General features: G+C 41.3%; 1 protein-coding gene across 2 annotated transcripts in view; it reads left to right on the top strand.

Moving 5' to 3' along the window:
• Positions 1 to 5724: 5724 nt before the first annotated feature.
• Positions 5725 to 23803, top strand: part of grid1a (glutamate receptor, ionotropic, delta 1a) — a 104769-nt gene continuing 86690 nt past the window's right edge. For both annotated transcript variants that reach the window (XM_069659005.1, XM_069659004.1), the window contains exons 1-2: positions 5725 to 6001; positions 21530 to 21735. In XM_069659005.1, coding sequence (XP_069515106.1) covers positions 5728 to 6001; positions 21530 to 21735 — 480 coding nt within the window. In that variant the 5' untranslated portion in view covers positions 5725 to 5727. The remainder of the gene's footprint in view (positions 6002 to 21529; positions 21736 to 23803) is intronic.

The following is a 23803-nucleotide window of genomic DNA, read 5'->3' as shown; positions in this document are numbered from 1 at the left end:
CCGTGGCGTGGTGGTTTGTCTCAACCCTTCAGATTACGGTGGCAGAATGACGCAATATGCTGACGACACCGTGTTTTAGCAGGGAAAAACGAATGTGTGGCACAACATTGTAATGACTTCTTTCAGCATGGCGGGCCTTTCCCAAGACTATACTTGCATGACAGAACTGGATTTTTGCAGAAAAATAGAGTGGGCTTTCATTTAACAGCTCTAATTTGATGGCAGATGTCCCTTTTAACGATATAATCATGATTGTATTAAATGAAAAAAATCCCTTATGATCTCCCAACTCCATCCCTAATTTGGTCCCGCAATTTGCTGACAGTTAAGCAAAAGAAAACTCGATCTTATTATACTGGTAATTGTATTAGGCTTTAAAAGATATGCAGTGATGATGAGATGTGTTTAAAGATTCATCCACCTCTACTGAATTCATAATCCAACAATCAACCATATCATTTCTGGGGGGAGAAAGACAGCAGTGCAGTGAATAGTTTTTTAAATCTCTCTCCAAACAAAGCAGCTGTTGTTTGCATCTCCCAATCAGATGTTTTTAACTGCAGTAGATTTTTTAACTCTTTTGTAATCCATCCATCCATTTCCATTCATACACATGCATTTAAAGAATTAGTCCAAATAAACAGAATTCTAATATTTCAACATGCATTGTTCTGGCAAAGGAAGCTGATTCATTAAGGTATATGTATAAGACTGCTGTTATACCCTGACATTAGCTGCCAGCTAACTAGCAGGAAATGAGTGATGGTCTCTGTCCACTTCAGGGGGAACATTTAAGAGTCATTATTCCGCCATTATCATCCCTGCCAATGACTGGAGCACTTCTGCCTCCTGTCAGTGGGCTGTCTGCTGTATAATGGGGCCTGGGGTGTCCATTATGGAGCCAAAATGGACGCAGATGCACTTTAGCCACGGCCTGCTAAAGATGGCTGAGCGACGGGGGGTAAGGGCGACGGACCAAAAAATAGAAGAAAAAACGTTTTTATATGAGCAAATGTTCTTTAAGCTCAAAAGAAAGTGAAAATAATGAGTTTCTTGGATTGACAGATGGTGGAAGAAGTCAAATTAATGAAAGATGTGTTACTGCAGTCATTTTTCCAAACAGTACTGCAGAAACAAAATAAAGGCAGCCACTTAATACGTTACAATTGAGAGTTGATCTTTACATATATTTTATAGCAACAAACAATTAATTAATTGGATTATTATTTCTTAGATTTATACTTTTTTTAAGGTTAAGAAATCATGTAAAATGTCAATTTAGGTACAGAGCACCAAGGTGACTTCAAATGTTTTGTTTTGTCCAACCGAACAGTCCGACAAAGCTATTATCTATACCGCTAATCCCCTTAAAGGGGGGGTATTATGCTAATTTCAAACTTCATAATTCCAGCCGTGATAACTGTGGAGGAGCTTAGCATAATTTAAGTTTAGTTTAAAAAAACTCATCATTTTTCTCACACTGGTGGTCTGTGCAGGCCCTCATACAGCCTCTGCCTGAAACGACTCAGTCAGCGCTGTCTCTTTAAGAAACCCCGCCCCTATTGGCGTTCACAGCAGCCGGCAGACAGAGTTGAGAAGCCTGGGGATTACTCCAACATACTTTTACCTACAGATTTGAAACTTCACCCACGTTTAGTCTGGACATAAAACATTGTAACAATATATATATGTCTTAAAATGTGAAACAGCATAATACCCCCTCTTTAAGGATAGCAGGGGGGCTGGAGCCTATCCTAACTGTCATTGGGCGAGAGGAGGAGTACACACTGGACAGGTCTCCGGTCAATCACAGGGCTGACACATAGAGACAACCATTCACGCTCACATTCACTCCTAAGGGCAATTTAGAGTCACCAGTGACCACCTGACGAGCATGTCTTTGGACTGTGGCAGGAAGGTGGGGTATCTGTATGGAACCCATGCAAGCACCTTATCCTTAAACCAATATTACATGCACCATAGTTAAACTGGTACCCAGGCAGCAACAATCCAATACCCAGCCCTGTAAAAGTAATATTGTGAAGATTGCATGCGTAAAACAGTGAAACCAGCAACTCTGAGGAACAGACTGTCTCTGTTCTCACTACAGTTTATTGTTACCAACTGACACACTTACACACTGAATCAGTGTTGAAGCATGGTTTAGATTTGTATAACTGTCAATCACATGACTTCCTGCTGAGCGGAATATTAGCATTTCATGTTGCACTGAGGAATATTTGCCAAGTGCCCTGTTGCACATGTCGGAGTCCATGTAAGACACTCTTTCTGTCTCGCTCCCGCACGCACACACACACGCACACACACACTGAAACAGTAACACTTCCTGCTCTGAGGAAGAGCATAGTCTTTCTTGCACTCCCCAGAGCATTCATGCAAAAAGCTACAAATAATTTCTCTCGCACTCTTTTCCTCCGGTTCTGCACTCTCTTCTCTTTAGAACAACTACGGTACATCTCTTACTACAGTCTGGCGTTCCTACTTCCCCCCGCTCCTCCTCAGTATGTTATTTAGTTGCCCCTGTGCTCATGATTTACAGAGCCTTAATGTAGTCCTGCGCTTGCAGTCAGCAGATGAAACCGTCATTTGTCACATTAATAGTCCTCCTCCCTATGCCATACATTCTCACACATATACCCACACATACACAACCTTTTGCCAGCATGGCTCCATTCAACACCGCCTCTTATCACCCTTCCTCTTCTCTCTCTCCATCTCAGACCTCGCTCCTCATCCTGAATGGCTTCTCTCCAAAAACCACTCTCCTTTTTTTTGTCACCTCCTCCTTCACACCTCCTCTGGTATCACGGTGGATTTAACTTAAATGGCATCCTACCTGTACAATACAGCCCTGCTGTGCATTGCTTGCTGTGCATCTCAACATGCCCTAAAAAGATGTGTTTGTTCGATAAAATGTGCTCTTGGACTGCAGTGCTGCTGCGGCTTTGTGCTCCATTTTGCAGACATTGAAGCTGACTGTGTAATTAGGTGGTATTATGAAATGCAGAGAGAGAACATTTAATTGCTGTTTTGTACAATATGCTCAGCTGCTTATGCTGAATTTAGAAGAGTCCTGCTGTGTGAGAAATAGTGACTTGAATTTTAAAGGCAGCGCTTGCCTTAGCCGGTATGGTGTCACATGCAAAATTAGACAATCCCTGAAGTAGCTGAAATTAAATGCAAATTCAATACTTTTAAATTAAACTGTTTTGCATTTGGATTCATATTACTTTCTTTTTCCAACTAATTTCTATTGCAGTGCTTAGCCTTTTAAGATAGGATGCAACTACCTTTGGTTTTATCATTTGTATACTCAAAAAAAGGGTATGTCAGGGGTCAAGGGTCAAATGTCATGATTGTATTTTCCCTGTAAAGAGCCAGTTCGCTGATGTTCAACCTCAGTCCTATCATGCTATTATGGCAGGGGTCTCCAACCTTTTTACATCTGTGAGCTACTTTGAAACAATGAAAGTGGCCAAGAGCTACTGGTGCTGGTGGCTCCCCATGTTGATTCTTATGTCAACTGAAACGTTGGTACCACAGAGGCACACACACTTGTCCTTCACATTTGTGAATAAAGAACTTGCTTTCCCACTCCCTGTGGGAGTGGTATGTAGTGGTATAGTATGTTTTCAGCTTTTTGTTGGTGTTCATTGTCCATCATAAATGTGGCTAAACAGGCTAATAGCACCAAACTCTTCACTTTAGCTCAACTAGCGTACAGCACAACTGACCTAACCTGTCGATGGAAGTTGCTGCAACATTGCTGTGATTGGTTACATTCGGATGTTGAAAAACTTTCCAGGAGCATCACTGTTTTTTATTGACAGCTGATAAGCCTATCCTATTATTTTGTATTGGAGGGGGTGGGACATCTGTGTATTTGATTGAATTGAAGTGGCAAGAGGCTTTCAAGGTGCATTTATTGTCATCGGATTTTTAGTACAGAGTCTGTGAGCCTCTTGGTGAGCTACTAAAAACCAGCCTACCATTATGCTAGGAAAAAATGCAATTTCGCTCTGTGCCTTTGGAGGACGCTATCCGCTTCTCCAATGGGCCTGGAAAACCTCCAGGGAGCTTGCTAAACTACACTTCCTCAGTCTAGGACGCCCGCCTCTGATGTCATGTCTCGTTCAAAACCATCTGAAATGTAGACTGCAGACTCGAAGATTTTTCAGACGATCCACCGGTATATTTTCGTCGAATTTCGGATTCTGTACCGCTCTGACCCATTGTCTGCAGCTAAACGGTAATATTTCACTCCAGGATCTCTTGCTGGGCCGGTCCTTTCAGAGGGAGGGGCACAATGCACGCTGGGTGTTGTAGGAATGTAGAATGGGCGAAACCACAAGCTGTTTGTACAACTTTCTCCACAGCTATGGCACCAATTTCAAATAGTATTGCTTCTATGGATTACAGAGAACACCAGCTCTGACTCACAGCGGCTTTTTCCAGGGCGAATTGCTCCTTTACGAATCATGAAGAATACACAATACGTATATAGGCAGAGAAAGTGAAGTTGGTTTAGAATAAGTGTTGCATCATATCTGAAAATTGATTTGATGCACAGTTATCTCGGCTGTCTTATTCACTAAAAACATTGTGGTTTTGGTTGAATGAATCAGCTCCTCAGCCCATTGATCCACTGTCAGATCATTTGAAGAGTATATAATGAAAGTCTAAAATGTCAGATCGCTGCAACCTCAAGTCTACCCGCTGTCATTAAATATTTATCACCACTTAGACAGAACAGCTTTTCTCGTCGATTTCAGGCGCATTAATAATGTGGAAGATGGCATTTTCATCCTTTAAAGATATTTGGCTTTTTGTCCCGGCAGACATGCTGACTGGCCCTAAGAGGATCTAAAACAGATTTCACCCAAATTACATGTGTAAATAAAACGTTTGGACGTTAAGACCCACCGCAGACAGAACAAGCATTAGTCTGCCGTCTTAATCTGAGCTGGTTTACAGACTTTCAACATTTGTACATAACCAAGAGAGACACAGTTTAGTATAGACTCACGCATCTAACTCTCTTTATACTCCTGATTTTTATTTGTGACGGTTGCCTCCCACTTAGTCACTGTTCTGAGCAGTCACTAAGAACCCCGTTGACTCCCGTAGGTCTTTATTTTCAATGTTCTCAACTAACTCTTACCTTTAGCAAGCTTTTTCACTTTAATCAAATGTCTCACTTCTTTCAGGGGGACAAGGATTAGGGACTACACCCCATGAATCTCTAATCTACACATTATCACACAACTTGGTGACCCTCCTTTCTGTAATCTGCTCTTTGCTAAACTGCTGAGGCTCAGACGTAATCCTGAACAGGATATATACGAAGCAACATCTTGAATTCTGAAGCCACGTTTATCACACTTTCATGAATAATGTACAGTGCTCTTGAAACCTGAAAATATTATTTTATATGAAAATCGTGTTGGGATATATTGCAGTTTGAAAAGACTTTGGAAACACATCTAATATTTTGTCTCCTTCCTTCTCTTCTCTTATCCTGACCCCATTTTTCTCCTTTTATCCTCCTTTTCCATCCCTTTAAACTTCTGTCTTTCATCCTGACTTCCTTTCTTTAAATCCTTGCCCCCTCCTCTTTCCTTTCCTTTCCTTGCTCCCTTTTTTCCCCGCCATTTGCTTCATCCACCCTCCCTCTATTTTTCTTTCCTGTGTGTAGCATGCGAGTTGATGAACCAGGGGATCCTCGCTCTGGTCACATCCACGGGCTGCGCGGCCGCAAGTGCCCTACAGTCTCTGACGGATGCGATGCACATCCCCCACCTATTCATCCAGAGAAACGGGGATGGAGGTCCCCGCACTGCCTGCCAGTTCAACCCCAGCCCAGATGGAGAGAGCTACACCTTGGCTGCCCGTCCACCTGTTCGAATCAATGACGTCCTGCTCACCCTTGTCTCCGAACTGCACTGGCACAAGTTCATCATCTTTTACGAGAGCGACTACGGTGAGTTGGAACATGAGAATTAATGGTCAGATTTATCTTATTAACATGTCAGTTGTGTGTAAGATGATCACAGCTCAAGCATATAAATGCAAATGCTCCGTAACCACCTCCAATGTCGGAGGATGAGACTGCAAAGGAAAGCCGAAAAGAATACACCGAGTTGGAACTGAGATAAAAGAACATCTGCACTCCCACGCACACACACACACGAGCATATAAACACACACAAACTGTACATGCACACTGCTAAAAAATAAATCAAAGTTCAGTAGAACTTTTAAGGCAAAACAACATCTCATTGCTGCATACCCCATTTATAGCGTCCTCATGAAGAGACAAGCCGGAGCCTAATTGGCTCATTTGTGGCACCAGAGAATGAGGACGTGTCCCATCCGTACTTCATATATTCTCAGATGTTCTCCGTTCCTGTTTCGTTATTCTCACCACGACGCCCCCGTGGACCAGACCTTTCCTTGACCCACATTTGGCATAAGTCTAAGGACTGTGGATCGAGGAGAGATTGGCAAGGCAGTACAAGGGCAGAAAGATGAGGAGAGTATATCGCTGATCTGGCAGTCCTCAGATGATACTTTGCCACCGCTGGCTAATCTGTTTACTACGAGCAAGGAGTGCAATCCAGAGGGGAGAGTAAATCATTTTTTTTCAGCACATGGAAGCTAAAGTTGATATAGTGTATATTAAAGCAAACCCTAAAGGGAATATAGCAACTGACTTTCAGGTTTCCACCCCACAGTTGTGACTCTACAGCTATAGTCACAGTGCTCTTTCTGAATGTATGTGACAGGCTGTTTGACGTTTACCTGATGTACCCTTGGATTTGTTTCTGACATTGGAGCTCTTTGTAGAAAGTGCACTCTCAGCATTGAATTAGATCGATTAAAATCCCAATATGGAGGAGCATCTGTCTGTCTTTCTGAGCTGTCAAGCTGTGTACCTTCATTTCTCTCTGATTAGCTGGCTGTGTCTAGCAAGCTTGCTGTCTGTCGCTGCCATGCTATATTATTAAGCTATCTGCTTCTCTGTATGATTGTCTGAGTATAGTTAGTTCACCGTCTGCCTAACTTGCTGTGTTGCTATCTGTCTCTCTTTCTTCCTGGATGCCTGTCTCTCTGTCTGACTTGCTGTCTCACTCTCTTTCTGGCAGGCTGTCTCTCTCTATCTGACTAGCTAGTTATTTGTCTTTCTTATTAGCTATCATTTTATTTATGTCTTTCCTATTGACTAGCTATCTATCTAGCTTTCTTGCTAGCTATCTCTTTGTTGGCCTGAATAGCTAGCTGTCTGTCTGACCAGCTGCGTTGCTATCTCCCTGATTACTAGTTATCTTTCTATTATTTATCTTTCCTATTGACAAGCTGTCTAGCTCAATATTGAGCTAGCTGTTAACTAGCCAGCTGTTTGTGTGACTAGTTAGCTCGATGTCGGTCTGACTTGCTGTGATGCTACACCTCTAGCTTTTTCGCTTCATCTTATTAGCTAGCTCTCTGTCTGTTTTCCTGTCTGTTTGACTAGCTGCTTGGCTATCTCATTTATTTTGTGTGACTAGTTAGCTCAATGTTAGTCTGACTCGCTGTGATGCTATATCTCTAGCTTTTTCGCTTTATCTTATATCTGCTGCCAGCTATCTCTCTTTTTTTGTCTGACTAGCCAGCTGTCTGTCAGACTTGATAGCTAGCTATTGTACTCCTGTCTTGCTCTATATCCATCCATATGCACTTTTCAAGAATTATCAAGCAGTTTTCCCTTTTGTGCAGGACTGCTCCATTCATTGAATTGAAATGTTACCCTGTCAGGGACACTTGATGTAGCATCTCAGCACAATGCACTGTAGCCTTACATTGCAATTACTGTGAGAGTGAAGCTATGTCTAATGCATGACAGTTCAGTTTAACAAGACAATGTGAGTGAGAAAATATGGATGGGAGTACTAGTAGTAACAAAATGGACTTTTCTGAGTCTGCTAAATTAGGTGCTACAAAGTCAGCCCCACTGACATTTGCACTGGTGTTACACTGTTTAACTCTGCGCTCGTTTAATTAAGGAATGTAGCGGCTAATTAGGATCCTCATCACAGAACAGTCAAAATACCCGTGGTGCCTGCCTTCCAGCGGTACTACAGTGACCCACAATGCTGCCTAGAGAGAAGTAGGCTACTGTCTGCAAATCTGTGTTGGCACAGATAATGAATGTTGAATTTATACTCGTGATGTATGAGTAGGGAGAAACAGCTGCAGCCATTCACGCAGTTTTAGTCAGATAATGTGTTTTTGTGTCTGTGTGGTAATGAGTCATTGAACACGTTGCCAATGATCAAAGCAATCAGAGTAGCTACTTTCTTGAATTGAACATGTTGTGGGTGGGTATTGTATGAAAATCTTTTACAAGTGCCAATAGTCTACAAGACTCTTCAATCAAGACATTTCTTAATACCTCAAACAAAACGCTTCATTCAACAAAAGAAGTCAAGATTTGCTATGTTGGTTTTTGTGAAAGCAAATGCAGGCATACAAGAAAATGGCAAAATGTTTAATGAAATTACGAACTTATCAAAGAATTCGTAAAAATGATTTATAATTTCACATTGAATGCCAGCTTTTAATACATCACAGTTTTTGAGATCTGCTTTAGGCTGAAAGGACACATTTCAGTCGATACCAAAACACTACTGAGGGTCACTAACCAGCGCTTCACACTCGCACTGGTGCTTTTAGTTGCCCTTGCTGATTAGACGTCTTGTTAGTTGTAGTTTTGCTGGAGAATATCCTGAGGATTTCTGCAGGTAGCATACCTCTGCACACCTAAGAGAATCTTACAACAAAGTTAACAGGAGAGTCAGGAGATGTCAGTCAAGTGCAGTAAGTGTGGGTGCATACACACTGCAGAGCTCTAATCAAAAGAAGCTTTCTGTGAATGCGTTCCACCATTGGCATGAAGTTCATGTATGAATTTTAAAGCTGGACTTGGATTTTGTTAAGGAACCGGAACCGGGCTACTTCTTCTAAGAGAAACTTTGGGGAATTTTCTTAAATGACTTCCCAGAATAACATCAAAGCTTGGTGAAGCTGCTTTTAGCTGTAGGCTGCATACACCTGAGGAATATATTCCAAGCTTTTTCTTTATTTCTTTCCCAACATATTATTCATTCACTATCATGCTTTCTGTTTTTTGGCATATTAGCAGGTTTGAATCCAAATGTGGCAGAAAATTGGCAAACGAACAGACCAACCACTTCTGGGTGATGGAAAACGCGTCTAACTGGGCGCCGCTTGTGTTTTTTTCCCCGCGAATGTCGCCACACACTCACAGTCTGTAATAATACGATCTACTGCAAATGCAAAGGCTTTCATCAGTTGGCCATAGGCTCAATCACCATTGTGTTATCTCATTCGGCGATAGATAGTGACTTAACAGACATTTATTTAAATGAAAATCTTTGAAATTATTACTTTAAACTGTTGTAAAAGAACAGGGTGCAACTAGATGATGCAATTAAAAGTACTGTGGGAACTTCGATAAAGAGATTTATCAATTTCATGTATTAATTTGAGGATTGTTGCAGATTTTTTTACATCCGGATCTGATGTTTTCATTCACATGCTTCATGTCCCTCAAGATTAACCCTCCTGACGTGTTCGTTTCTCTCCGTTACTTTGGTGTTCCCGGTCAGATTTGACCGGTCTGTTTTAACTGCTCTTACATGAACACAAAAACAATTAATCATCACCAAATTTTATTTAATACCTTTTTAAGCTGTAAACAATGTCTTAGACTAGTGGTTAACATGAATAACTGCAGTGAATATACAAAGAATAGACAGTGAAAATGAATTCCAGAATCCATCTTCCCTTTCTGAGACGTCCTCCTCAATCTCTGGTTCAAAAATTGTTCAGTCTGAAATGTGTTGTCCTCGTGGGGGGATGTGTGGATGTGTGGGCATGAATGGGGATGTTCTCCATCTGATGGATGAACATACTCCAGTGTTAGCCATTCATTTCCTTTGGCGGTCATTTTTAACCGGGAACAACACAGGTGTTACAAAAATGATTAAACTTAAAATTCAATGAAAGTGGTGATCAGCAATTTTATATGTTGAAATGCCTAATGTGGAGGATATCATGAGACCTTGAGGAAATCTAAAACACAATATTTATGATGGATGAAAGTTGTAAATCGGTCAGATTTGATCTGAACACAACAGGAGGGTTAATTATTTACCAAGTCTGTTTCCATTGTCACATTTTGTCCTCTTGAAAACTTTTAAATCTGGCTGTTTTTATGCACAAATTAAAAATGTGCTTTATATCAGGTGAAATAAAAATTCCACCTTAGTCTAGTCTAGTGTGAAGCGCTGTGTGTGAACGGTAATACAAGTAAGTTTGTAAAGTTTGCTTATCTATCATAACCTGAGGAAGAAAGAGTGGAAAAAATGCACAACATTTAATTATACAGCATTTGGCTCGATACACTTAATAATTAGCCAGAGGGCCAACATGCTGCTTAATGAAAGTTCATTCATATTCAGGTTTGGAAATATTTCAGTACTTTAGTTTTCCAGGAAGTTTTGTTACATTATTTGAAACCAATTATTTCTTTCTATGTCTTTTTAATTAGCAATTTTCTCGCAATTTTTATACTGACATTATCTAATAATCTTCTAAATGTATAACCATGTGTCATTTCTCATCTAGATATACAGAAGTTAAATTATTTATTTACCATTTTCTCTAATTGCGTACAGCATTGCTAACTGTTGCGAAAGTCTACCCTACTTCTCCCGTCCTCTTTCCCATTACTGCTAAACTTACCGAAGCACAGACCTGATTTGAACATCATCTTGCTTCCAACGCATGCTGTCAGATCAGTGATAATCAAACAGCGGAAATGAGATTATGTAACCCTTCAGCTCAGGAGCTCAGATCAGGTCCCAGTGTGAACGTGTCAAAGCCTTCCTGTCTTCCCTCTGCAGCTCTCAGTCTGCGTTTAGCATGAAAAGGGCAGCAAGTACAAAGCGGTGACATCCCCTTCTCTGAGAAACTTCCTTTCATGGTGTTTGTCACATTCTTAAACACTCCAACGGGTTTGTAGTACAGAAGTTTTTGGTTTGTATGAAATGCTTATGTAGTTCTTTGTGAATATATCACCCGGGTCGGGTTGAGACGGCTGATTCATTAGCTTCATTAAGGGCCTCAGCTAATGATTATTTTATATGATGAATATTTTCTTCATTAAGTGTCTCACAGTGTAGCACGGTGGTGCAGTGGTTAGCGCTGTTGCTATGGAGTCAAATAACAGTCTGAAATCTGATTTTGAGCTTGTAAAATATTATTCACAAATAATTTCGCACTCCGTTGTATTTCATGTTTTGTGTGCATTTAAAAAATTGCATGTAAGAATTGAATTTAGCCAATCAGCTTGTCTCAACTTTGTCCACTGACCGTCCAATCAGAGGAAGCTAAACTGTCCAATCAGGGCGCAACAGATTCTAGCATTCACTCTGTGTAACAACTAAGAGCAAGAGCTAATTTAGCGGTATTACTCGCTGACTCTGCCCGGTGTCGAGCACTGGGAGTTCAGAGTTGTCAGGCCCGGGGCGAGGGGACTCAATGGGGAATGATGGTGGAGTGGCGCAACTGATTCTAGCATCCGCGTTCATTGTGGCCGACAGCAGGTTTAGTACGGAGTGTGGAATTATTTGTGCAACATTATTTTACAAGCTCAAAAACTGTTTTAACCGATATTTGACTCCATAAGTCACCTCACAGTTAGAGGGTACCCGGTTTGATTCCCGGTTGGGACGAAAGGGGCCTTTCCGTGTGGAGTTGCCAAATAACAAGCTGGGATTGACTCCAGCCCCCCTGCGACCCTGAATAGCATAAGCACAATTAGAAAACTTGTTACAGTGCCTTTACAATTCCTTATATTTGACATTGAACGATGTATTGAGATAGTTTATCAAGTACAGGCTAATATAATTTAAGTCCAGCATTAGAGAATAAAAAATATGACTCATTGCACTAAGAGTCAGACAGTCTCGGTCATAATCCGATTTGTTGATTGATTGAGCCTCTGACAAGAAACTGTGCTGATCTCTGATCATCAGAACACTCAGTCTTCATCTAGTGGACTGTATTACGTAACTGTCTGTCGAACGGTGGCAGTGTTTGATTTTTTAGAGAGATGGAAGCTCATTTAATAAAGAATTTTTCATCAAGACATATACCAAAATATCAGAAAGATGTTGAAAAAGAATTTTCAAATGCATTAGAGGCTTGGTTGGCATTCTTTACCAAACATGTATGACATGAGTAAACTTGAATGATGGATTTCTCTGTGTGTGGAGGGCTGCTGTGTCATTAGTTTGCTGCTGGTGCATTAGAACAGATGTGAGAAAAAAGACCCGGGTTGCATGCAGTTATAATACCTCAGCACTACATATGACAAAGCATCCAAAATGTCATTATCTACAGTGCACTTATAGACAATTATTATCATCATCCATCATATTTCTTTTGGTGTTTTGTTTCTGGATGGTTAGAGCGACACCAGGCCGTGGAATAAGAGAACGCAGGGCGCGTCTGGTGTTTTTATTACAGCTTAAACAGCTGGCTTCTCTGACCTCAGGGGCAAAGTGTAGCACTGTGTAATGAAGTGTGTCACAGAAGCTGATTCATCCCAGTCTCCATGAATGCATCAGTTGCATAAAAGACACATTATGTAAACAACTTCCAAGGCTTCACCTCCTCTGGTTCCATTTGTCATTGTACATTTTCAACACATAATTTGATTCTCTGTCGAGAGTGCGCGTTCCATAATTTCATTCACGAGTAACAGAAACAACCTTATTCTTCTGCTATTGCAGCTCCATAAAGTGCAGGATGGCATTGAACTACAAAGCATCGTATGTGGTTTTGTATTGCGTGCCTTCAGGCAAATAGAATTAAATTATATGATAATGCTATAACAGGCTAATGCTAACCACAAGAGCCTTTATGCTTTTGAAGATTTTCCTTTATTCCCTTCTATTTCTCTCTCATTTTTTTGTTCCTTTCTTTTTCTTTCATCCTGTCGTCTTTTTCTTTCTCCGACACAATTTTTCTTCCTTCAAATAAGCATACTCTGTCAGGTTTCAGCTCTGCTCTCTGACACAGCTGAAGGGTAGTGTAATTCCTCAGTTTTATTTTGAAAAGGACAAAATAGACACAGTGCAATGTAAAGGCCACTAAAGTTCATCTCATCCACTGAAAAACAAACTTTCGTTGTTGCCGTCAAGGATCTTGCTGCCCCTTGAGCATTCTTCTCAAACCGAGCAGAGTGCTCAGATATCAAACGGAACATTCAAGCACAAACAACTGTTCTCTGATGCCTTTTGTCTGCGTTAAAATGACATTGACTGGATCTGCAGTTGTGGGTTGAGTTCCTGCGGTGAATCGAAATACGTGGTTTTATTCCATTTCATTTTACATTTCACCATGACCAGACACAACCTGAGTTCATGCTTCTGTCTGTGCTTGTTTTATAAACCGACCGTGTCTTTGAATAGACGCAGCTCAGCAGAATTGCTGCAAATTGAATAAGTCAGTCACGCCAAGCTTCTAACACTCTTCTTACAATCTAACACAACATGCCAATACATCTGCTGTAAGTTAGCTCCTGAAGCACCTTGAACAGTCTTTAAATCAGCGCTCACAGTTCAGTTATCAAACAGCATTATTGTAATATAAAAATTGACTGCAAGTATTCACCGTTAAACCAATGTGTTTTATTTAACCTTAATTAACCATAACTTCTAGTACTTCTACCAGAAACGATTGAAAACCATGGCTGAAGTTTGGACTCAGATATTATATTACATTACAGGATTGATTGCCATGAAATTTAGTGAAGTCATGGTTCCCAGTGGTCAAATCCCAATGGGTTTGAATTCTGCTTGTGCTGCTTTTATTGAGATTTCTCAACAACTACTGGAGAGATCGCCATGAAAGTTGGTGCAGACATTCATGTCACCCTCAGTATGAACTGACACGGCTTTGGTGACCCATTAACTTTAATAAGAGTAATAAGAGTCCTTGTGTATGTTCCAAGCGCCCGACATTGTAAGAGACTGGTGAGACATTTGAATCATTTGATGTATTGGCATGACAATTGGTAGGGACAATAATGATTCCAATGTGGTCGTGTCCCAATGACTTTGACTTTTCCTATGGCATCACCAGGTTTACATTTGTAGCTTTATATACAATTTCTCAACAAGTATTGGAGGTGTTGTGATGAAAGTTGGTGCAGACGTTCATGGCGCCCTCAGGATAAAACGACCCAGCTTTGGTCACCTCTTAACTTTCCCTACTAAGAGTCCTATGTTCCTAGGGCCCATTTTGAGAGAGAGACTGGAGAAATATTTGAATAATCATTGTATGTTTAGCCATGTGGTCGAACCCCAATGACTTTGACCTTTCCTCTAGCATCACCAGGTTTACATTTGTAGCTTTATATAAAATTTCTGAACAAGTATTGGAGGGATTGCCATGCAATTTGGTGCAGACGTTCATGGCGCCCTCAGGATTAACGGACACAGTTTTGGTGATCTCTTAACTTTTCATACATCATCAGATCTAAATTAAAGTTGTCCATTACTTTGGTTTGGGTAATCCCTATTCAGTCCTATGTTCTTAGAGCCCCTTTTCCACTAATATTCTAAAATGGTCAGGGCTTCCTCTGTGGTTTAAATTGCAAAAATAAAAAATAAAGATGCAAGTTTCAAAAAGCAGTTTGAATGGTTAGAATCCATCGCCAACTGTGGAGATATCAAGGTTTAAATTCAATCACTATAAGCTTTACGTAGGTGATTTCATCTTAGGGAAACATTTATTGAACATTGTGACCTAGGGACAAAACAGAGCTGTGCTTTGAAGGTCACCATCATGTATCTTATTATCAGGATATTGATTTGGGAAATATTGTGCCCTGGGAGCATCAAACCCAGGGCACATAAAACTTTGATTTATGACCAAATACCTGAAAACTAATGACATTCCCATCAGCCCGAGCAGTACTTTGTGATTACTGCAAATGAATACATGTTAGCCAGCTAACCCACAAAACTAACTTGGTATGTAAAGTGGTTAACACTTTAAAGATTATACTTGCTTAACAACAGTATTTTAGCATAGTAATGGTAAGCGTGTTAGCATGCTAACAGTAGCATTAGGCTCAAAGCACTACTTTGTATAAATACTGCATCCAAGCTGCTTCATGGCTGTAGTTGTGTTTTGGTTTCATATTTGTTGTCTTTATGCCATTTAAGGTGTCATTTCACAGTACTCACAGTTGTGTGTATGCAAAAGGAAGCCAGCCATTGATTCTGAGTGGGCGGCTGAACAGTGGGTAGACATTCTGCAAACAAAAGCTCCTGTGAAATTACTTGTCATTTTATCATAACAAGGAGAGCATAAAAGGCAACTGAGGCGCGATTATAGGAAATCTTAAAGCAAGGTCGATTCTCCCGAACAACAGTAGGCTGCTTGGCAGGTCTGTCTCAGTTAACATGTGCTTAGTAATGACTGTGGAGCTGCTACATCTGTCTCTGCCCACCCTGTGGTGAATGGCTCTCTGTTAGAGGAGGAGAGAATTAGGCTGGGATTAGGTGTGAGATTGATTAAGCTGCTTTTGGACCCAAGTAGGAGGTGGTTCCTAATGCAGAAAGTGCATTTATAACACAGGCAGGGTCTGAGCGTAGACAAACACAGAGGATATCTCCTGCAGAGTTTGTAGCAGGTCTATAATACATAATGTGAGGGTTAGTTTTAGTGACAGGCCTGAGAGAGAGGAAAAAACAAGTGTTTGGAGTACACTGAAGATGCTTCTCTCCTTCTCTGATTCTCATTGTTACTTTACTTCATCTAAATGTATGTTACTCTAAGGCCGTAAGGTCCGTCACACTGCCAACTAACTTGTCAGGTAATTTCACAGGGAGTGAGCGTACAGGTGACCTTCAATTAATTGGCTCTCTATTTAAATAGAGAAGAAGAAAAAGAGAGAGAATGGTTTATTTTAGCTATTTTATGAAATATATACAGTATAGCACTTAGGGAATAGTTTTACACCTGGCAGTTGTCTTTTAAATCTCATTATCTCATGTCAAAATGTTTAATGTTAATCATTTTGATAGTAGAAAATTATAGGAAGTAGGAGATACAGATATTGAAATTAAATATTGAACCAATCATTCTTCTCACTATCAAATGTTTAATACCAGTTTGAAATGAAGAAATAAATTGTTCATGAACACAGTGAAGGAATGGAACATATTTTTTAAAGAGGAGAGTAAATATGATGACACATTTTCATAGTTCTGTGTTGATTCAGATGTCAAAAAGGTCAATATTTCTAAAACTCCACAGACTATTTGAACCTTAAAGGGGGGTTATATGCCAATTTTAAGCTTCATATTTCTCTCTGTGATACCTGTGGAGTAGCTTAGCATAATTTACAGTTAAAAAAAACTCTGTGCAGCCCCTCATAAAGCCTCTGCCTGAAACGACTCAGTCAGCTCTGTCCCTTTAAGAAAACCCCGCCCCTACGAGCCCGCTTTCTTCAGATTGGCCAGCTCTCCGATTCCTGCTTAGGCTGACACTGTGTGAAGTCAAAAAACGGTGTGAAACCTGGCGTTCACAGCAGCCTGCAGACTGAGCTGAGAAGCCTGGGGATTACGCCAACATACTTTTACCTACAGATTTGAAACTTCACCCACATTTAGTCTGAACATCCAACATTGTGACATTATATAATGTCTTAAAATGTAAAACAGCATAATACCTCTGAGCTTGTTTTAAATAATAAAACAAAACCAGCTTTTGCAGGACCAGTGTTCCTCTTTTTATTGCATCCTGATGCTGTGGTATGTCCACTTTTCCTTGTTATATTTGTATCATTTTAATAGTTGCGTTCAGGTTTATCTGCCTCCCTTCCATACACAAAGCAGGGCACCAGCCATCCCAAAAGCGTGTCAGCCAAACTTAAGTAGGGCAATTAATTTTATTCCCCACTTGGACTGGAACTCGCATGTTGGTGCTGTAAGCCAAAAAAATACAATCACTAGTCATTATCTTTGAGACCACTCACCAGCTCCAGACTGAAATAATGATTCAGTGCAGGACTGAAACTCCTGCACAGCTCGATCTGCACATTCAGGCCAGACGGCTTATATTGGACCCATTCTGTTGACTACGCTTTCCTTCAGCATTTCTAGTCTTTGACCAACAAAAGAAAAAAAAAAAGATTTAATATATTCCTGCCGACCAAAAGTACAATAGCATACAGCTGCTTTCCAGAGGAATGGGCCACAGTGTAATGACAATAATAGATGCAGCCTTCCCGTGTCCAAACAGTGCGTAATAGCCGGGGACAAAGTTACGAGGCTCAGTTGGGATCATTTTAAATTCATGGGCTCAAAAGAAACCGAAGTAAGTAGAAAAAACACTGAAAACCCCTGTCCATGGAGCAGAAAAACACATCTGTGAAGTTGTGCAGCAAATAGAGTGAGAGTAGTTCGGTCAGTTAATCTGAACTATACTAAGTATGAGACTGCTTTATACAGTATTTACAGATATTATGCTGATGATTTGGCCAACTCTATCGACAAGCTTGAAGGACCTTGATGTACCTTGACATGCTACAAATTGCGTTCTCGTCCCCACAGACCCTGTCCTTAGCTTGCCAACATAAACACTCTGCAACATCTCCATTGAAGGCATGTCTCTAATTTTTTTTCACTCTGACATTTTTCTTTGTATTTTCAAGATGTTATCTGTCGGGGTGCCGGTTTGGCTCAGCGATTGAAACGTGTGTCACGTGTGCGGGGGGCTGCGGTGGCCCTGGGTTTGACCCCCGCGCTCAGCCCATTGCTGTATGTCAACCCCACTCTCTCTTCTCCTGTCTCCAGCGCTGTACATTGTCCTTCCTCTCTGGGTAAAGGCATAAAAGTAAGATGTTACTTATAGCTCCAGATGTAGCTGTAGATCTTTCTTTTGAATGACTTGATTCTTAGAGTCAATCAGCTGACTTTGCCACAATGAGCGGTCAGGCTTGACCTGCTTGTCACAGGACTAGGTGCCATTCAATCAATGTTGCGACAGATCACAGTTCTGCAGGGTGCTGGGTTTGTTTGTCTCCCCAGCCCATACTAAACACACAATGTACGCATCATATACAGATTGAAAAAGAAAGAACAACTGTGTACATCAAACAAACCTTCAAAACAGCAACCTGTCCTCTGATCGCAGATAAGTCCAGCTTGGGACGGCTGTGGCTCAGTGGTAGAGTCGGCTGTCTTTCAATCGGAAGGTTGGTGGTTCGATCCCCAGCTCCCTCAGTCTACATGTCGAAGTGTCCTTGGGCAAGACCCTAAACCCCAAATTGCTCCCAATGGCATAACGCCAGCGGTGTGCGAATGTGATGACTGATTGAAAGTTGGCCTCTTTGTGTAGCAGCCTCTGCAATCAGTGTGAATGGATGAACGTGAAAGCACTTAGAGTGGTCGCAAGACGATAAAAGTACAAGTATACAAGTACAGTCCATTTTACCGTTTAGAAGAAGGGCCTACAGTTAAAATTAAATGTAGCAAACGTGACATTTTTTAAAAACTACTTTAAAACGGTTCGTACAAAAAACTTTTGTAAAAATATCAATCACACATTTTATTCCACAAGAAAATCCAATTTAAATTTGCAGCAAAAATCCTCAGCTGTTCAACTCTTGATTTGTGTTACTGCTTACCCTGCTGCATCACTAGAAGCCAATTTTGCTCCATTTTTCTCATAACTTTCTTTATGGGAATCATTTTATAAGCTTTTCTCATCACCGTAAGATCCTTTCTTGTGTTTATTGCATTGATAATTGCTTTGCTGAAGTTTTTCGAAGCATGCCATAAAATCCAAGAAAAGAATGAGGGTGTGTTTTTTGTAGAAATTGGCAATGACTGAAACTAGTGAGCCTGACTCTACCTGAGGATTTGAGAGAAGCAAATATTACAATGTCAGACCTAATATTCACTCCATGAAATGTCGCTCTCCTAATTGTATACCGATAATATACTGTGTTAATATTGGGTGTATATCTTCAGTGAGTAAAAAGCGAATGGATTGAAACTGAAGCGGTCTGCTTTCTCTCTGACTCATTCTAATTGCTCTTGTAGCAAAACACGCTCAGTCCCTGATACATTTCAGATTGGCACAAAAGAAATCTATACTGTATATAATTACCTGGTGTTAGTTAGTGTTGCAAAAATAGTGGTGATTGCTTTAACAGACTCATCTGAATTTTGAGTAAACAGTCTGGTTGTGGAGCCATCTCCCCGGCTTTTCCGCTCGGATTGCGATGCAGCGCGAGAGCTCAGTAAGCTGAGCCCTTTGATCTTGATATGCCCATTTCTGCATCGCTCCAATCCAAGAGGGAGTCCCCGCTTTGGTTTCAAGTCGGCTGAGATAGAGCTGAAGAGGAGGAAAGGGAAACTTTCTGGGATGTTTCTCCCCATCAATCTTTCCTGTAGTGTAATGTGATATAATAGGTAAGGGACAGAGAGACATCAAGAGCACGGAGTTACTTGCCATTTGTCAGAGCGAGAGAGCGGGGACGCTGATACAGGAGGGGTTACGTTTTCATATCTAAAACTTTCAGAAGCAGATTTGTGTTCAGAAACGAAGCTGGGGTAAACATGTCCAGAAATCAGACCTTTAATTCCACGTTAATCCTCTTTTCTGCAGCCCTGTCCGTGGCCGACACGGCCGCCCCGTGGAAAAGCCTGCTGCTGGTTTGGATCGCTGCCTTTGAAGTCCGATGTTTCTATCAGGGTCCGAGAGAAAGTTATCGCTTGGCAGCTTTCCCTTGGTCCTCCACAGGATTAAAACTTTGTTTGTTACAGAATTTTTTCTCCTTTTTACCATTTGATACAAAGTTTTGTGACCAGGGAATAAAGTTGAAGTTGTGTTTTTCACTGACTATTTAGATGTATTGAGTCATCATATACAGACGGTCTATCATTTAACAGCCTTTTGGTATGGTGACACAGATGGCTTACACTGGAGAACAGAGAAAAACACGAACATAATTATAAGTCTATAGTCAATATCACCACATGTCACCGCAGCTGAATGTGGTATATAGAGAACACTGTAGCCAAATTTAATTGCAACAGTCCGGTCGCGGATCAGCGGGGAACAAACCATGATTAACTTACAAATTGTGTTTGTGTTCTTACAGAAGGAGGAATTACTCAGAGGTTGAGCTATTGTTCATTGTATCCAAAGTAGCACTACCAAGGGTAATCATCTCAATGTAGAGACAAAGCAAGCAGGAGGCGTGTGTGTGTGTGTGTGTGTGTTTGGATGGGTTTTCAAAGAGTGCTGCAGTAAGAGTTTGGAGACTTCAAAATGATAAATGATTTAATTTCATGTTTTGTTCTGCCCTTTGAACATTTATATTCTGTGAGTACCCTCAGATATAAACTGCAATACAGCGATGAGAGGAAAAATTGCACGTACTTCTTCTTGATTGCGGTTTCACTTTGCCCCGAGATATTGACGAAGAAACGGGGGCAATGTACCCATATGTCGCTTCGCTGCTCGGACCAGGTCAAGGGTTTTCTTATTAGCCTAAATTCCACTTTTTGCCGTGAGCACACAAACTCTGTGCGCCATATTGCCTCAAAAAAGGGCCACACACTCTTAGAGTAAGACATTATAGGCTTGTGTGTCTGCGTGTGCGCGAATGTGTGTGTAATGCATTTATGCAGCCATATGCCTGCTTTGCCCAGTTTGTCTTTCTATGCCGCTGTATATCATCTCATCTCAGCACTAAAGCACTGGAGCAATCCATGACTCATCAAACCTCCTGAGATGCAACAGGGGGAAACTCACCCATCCATCCATCCACGCACACACACACACACACACACACACACACACCCATAAAGGATGCTGAAAGAGGTTCTGGCCCTATAGCGATTTTCCCCAACCTCTCTTTGACAATGCAGCATGACTTGGCACATGGTGGGCTGCTGCCTCTGTGACTGCCGGGATTTGTGTGCTTATTGTGAGCCCTCTGCTGCACATCACCTTTGATTTGTGTGTGCGGTGCGGGCTCCTTCTAAGCGGTTGCCTGTACAGTAAAAAAAAAAACAACACACACACACACATAGAGAGAGATCTCTGGGGACAGAAACACCTGCCTGCAGTATCATATCCTGTAAACCCCTGGAAACAGAGAGACAGGAGGGCTTGTTGTGTTTTGTCACGCTTTGGATCAGGAGCAAAGAACGAAACCTGCCTGGGAGCCGTTGGAATGAAGCCTGAAAATATTGAGTGCATGTGCAGGTTTTGAAAATACAGGTTGTTTACCCATAATTCTGATAAAAATGCCCAGGGAATAAAGCTCTGTACAACACTTAACCTGCCAAAGGTCGGAGTCAGCCTCCCCTGATCACTGAATCTCTGTTATTCTTTCCCCTCCCCGTAGATATCCGCGGTTTGCAAACCTTTATGGACCAGGCGTCTCGGCTGGGTCTGGATGTTTCCTTGCAGAGGGTGGACCGAAACGTCAGCCGCGTCTTTACCGACCTCTTCAACACGATGCGAACGGAGGAGCTCAACCGCTACCGGGATACTCTACGGCGGGCCGTGCTGCTCATGAGCCCTCGAGGTGCACAGGTGTTCATCCACCAGGTAGGCTACTTAGCTTAAGACTTTTCTTCAGAAGGGAATCAGTAGCACATTAAGACAGACGGCAATCAAGCCAGGCAGAAACAAGCCTTTGTTCATTAAGATGATAACCAATTGCAAAGACATATTTGCCCGGCACAGCTCTTCTCAAATCTGATCAAACAATTCATTTCCCAAATGTTTTAAATGACAAACAACAAAATAATTGAGTAAAAGGAGACAAGTTGGCTAGTTTTAATTGGGAACTTACCAATTAGACCACGCTGGCGACCCTTCCCTTGTTGAAACCGATGAAACAAGATGCAACTGTCTGTCTGCAACCATGTGGAGCTCTGACAAACCCCAAAGCAGATGGCAGAGTTCAGTCTGAGATTTGTTTTGCCTTCAATATTGAGTTGGCTAAGAGAAAGCCAATTTTCAGGTGCCAATTTTCAGCATGAATTGTGGCAAATATTTCGTTGGACGGCGGAACATTCATTGAGCCTTCTCTGCTGTGTTTACTGTACAGATCAGCAGCAGCGCATATAACCCCAGGCCAAGTTCAGCCAAGGTCAAAGCAGACTGTGTGTAGTCACAGAGGATTTCATGTTTCCGAGCTCGTATGAACTATGAAGCGTTCACGCACTTCTTCCGTATTTGCTCCTTCCACATTATGTTTGGTAATTATAGCAGTTTGAATCAGGGGAAAGTGTAGAAATAAATGCATCCAAGTCTAGCCTTGGCACACCTTTCCTCTTTCATCCTTGCTAAGTGCAAAGTTCATTTCCTTGGATGCGTTTTTCTCAACGCATTTGAGATGATCTTCCGTGATCACGACTGACCTCAACACCAGTAAACGAAAAATAATTGGGATAGGTTGTAATCGAGAACTTTTATTTCGTGTTGTTCTTCCTAAGGGCAGATGGGAAGTTGAAGGTTTTCCTTTAATCATCTGCACTCAGTAAAATCATGCTGAATAATAACGCTCTGTTGTGCTTGGGCATGATTGAAGAACAGGCTTAGTGGCAGTAACAGTGTAGGAGACAGTTAGAAATATGGCAACATAAAAGCTAACAGAGTGGCTTGTTCTGCCCGGCAAACACGCCACAGTCTGACACTTAATCTGGTGCTCATCTGGCAAGGACGGTGAAGCCCTGAGATGAAAAATTTGGACTGAAAATAGAGGGAAATAGAAAACAAGCTGTGAGAATATGGGTGTAGTTTAAAGTTACAAGGTCTATTTTACACTAACAAGGTTCTGTCTCGTCTTCTACATTTTATCTGCTCCTTTCTTTTCTTATTTAAGGTAAGCAGAAGGCCTGTCGCAAATCCATTTATGATGCTTGGTTGAACAGGTTTCAGTTGCTCCTGTCAAAGCAAATGTCCTATCACCAAAGAGGTTGATTTTACAAATTAGCAGTACAAGAATGTAGAGACTGATTGGCCTTTTTATATCATTTGCTGTATGTTCCTTAATGCTACACAAAGACTGGAAAGATCCAGCTTTTTATGTTAAATACCGTATTGGACCGAATATACACGTTTTTTTCCCCTTAGCATACATCTGAAAAAGTGGGGTCGTCTTATTATCGGGGTCTAGATATTTTAAGGCCAAAACACGTTCACAACAGTAGACGGCACCAAGTGTCCCCCTCATGACCGAGCCATCACTCACGACTACAGTGCCAGGGGGACGAAAGATGGAGAGGAACGGTGAACAAATGACTTAAAAGTAATTATAAGTTTACCAACAATTGAGGCAGAGTAATGATGTCAGTTTTAAGATAATTGCTGTCACAGAGTGTAATGTCCAAAAGTGGCGAGCCAAAGTAGAACACAAGCCAAGGTGGCTAGCCCCAGAGCTCTGTGCCTCGTCCTCCTGCGCTCTCAGCGGGCTTAGCCCGGCCCCCCGCACCTTGGTTAAGCTCCTGGGAGTCCCTCAGGATTAAAAGAGCTGTCATCCATAAATTGACGTCACTCCAATGGTTAACGATTAATTGACATTTTGAAAGGTGTTTTTTTTTTTATGATTTAAATTTGACAATTCAATCCTCAAGATATATTGAAAACATGATGTAACTCTAAAGGTCAA

The sequence above is a fragment of the Semicossyphus pulcher genome, unplaced genomic scaffold (assembly GCF_022749685.1).
Source record: "Semicossyphus pulcher isolate SPU_LCO1_2020_fin unplaced genomic scaffold, fSemPul1.0.p SCAF_12, whole genome shotgun sequence".
Classification (NCBI taxonomy): domain Eukaryota; kingdom Metazoa; phylum Chordata; class Actinopteri; order Labriformes; family Labridae; genus Semicossyphus; species Semicossyphus pulcher.
This window is presented reverse-complemented; position numbering and strand designations above follow the sequence as displayed.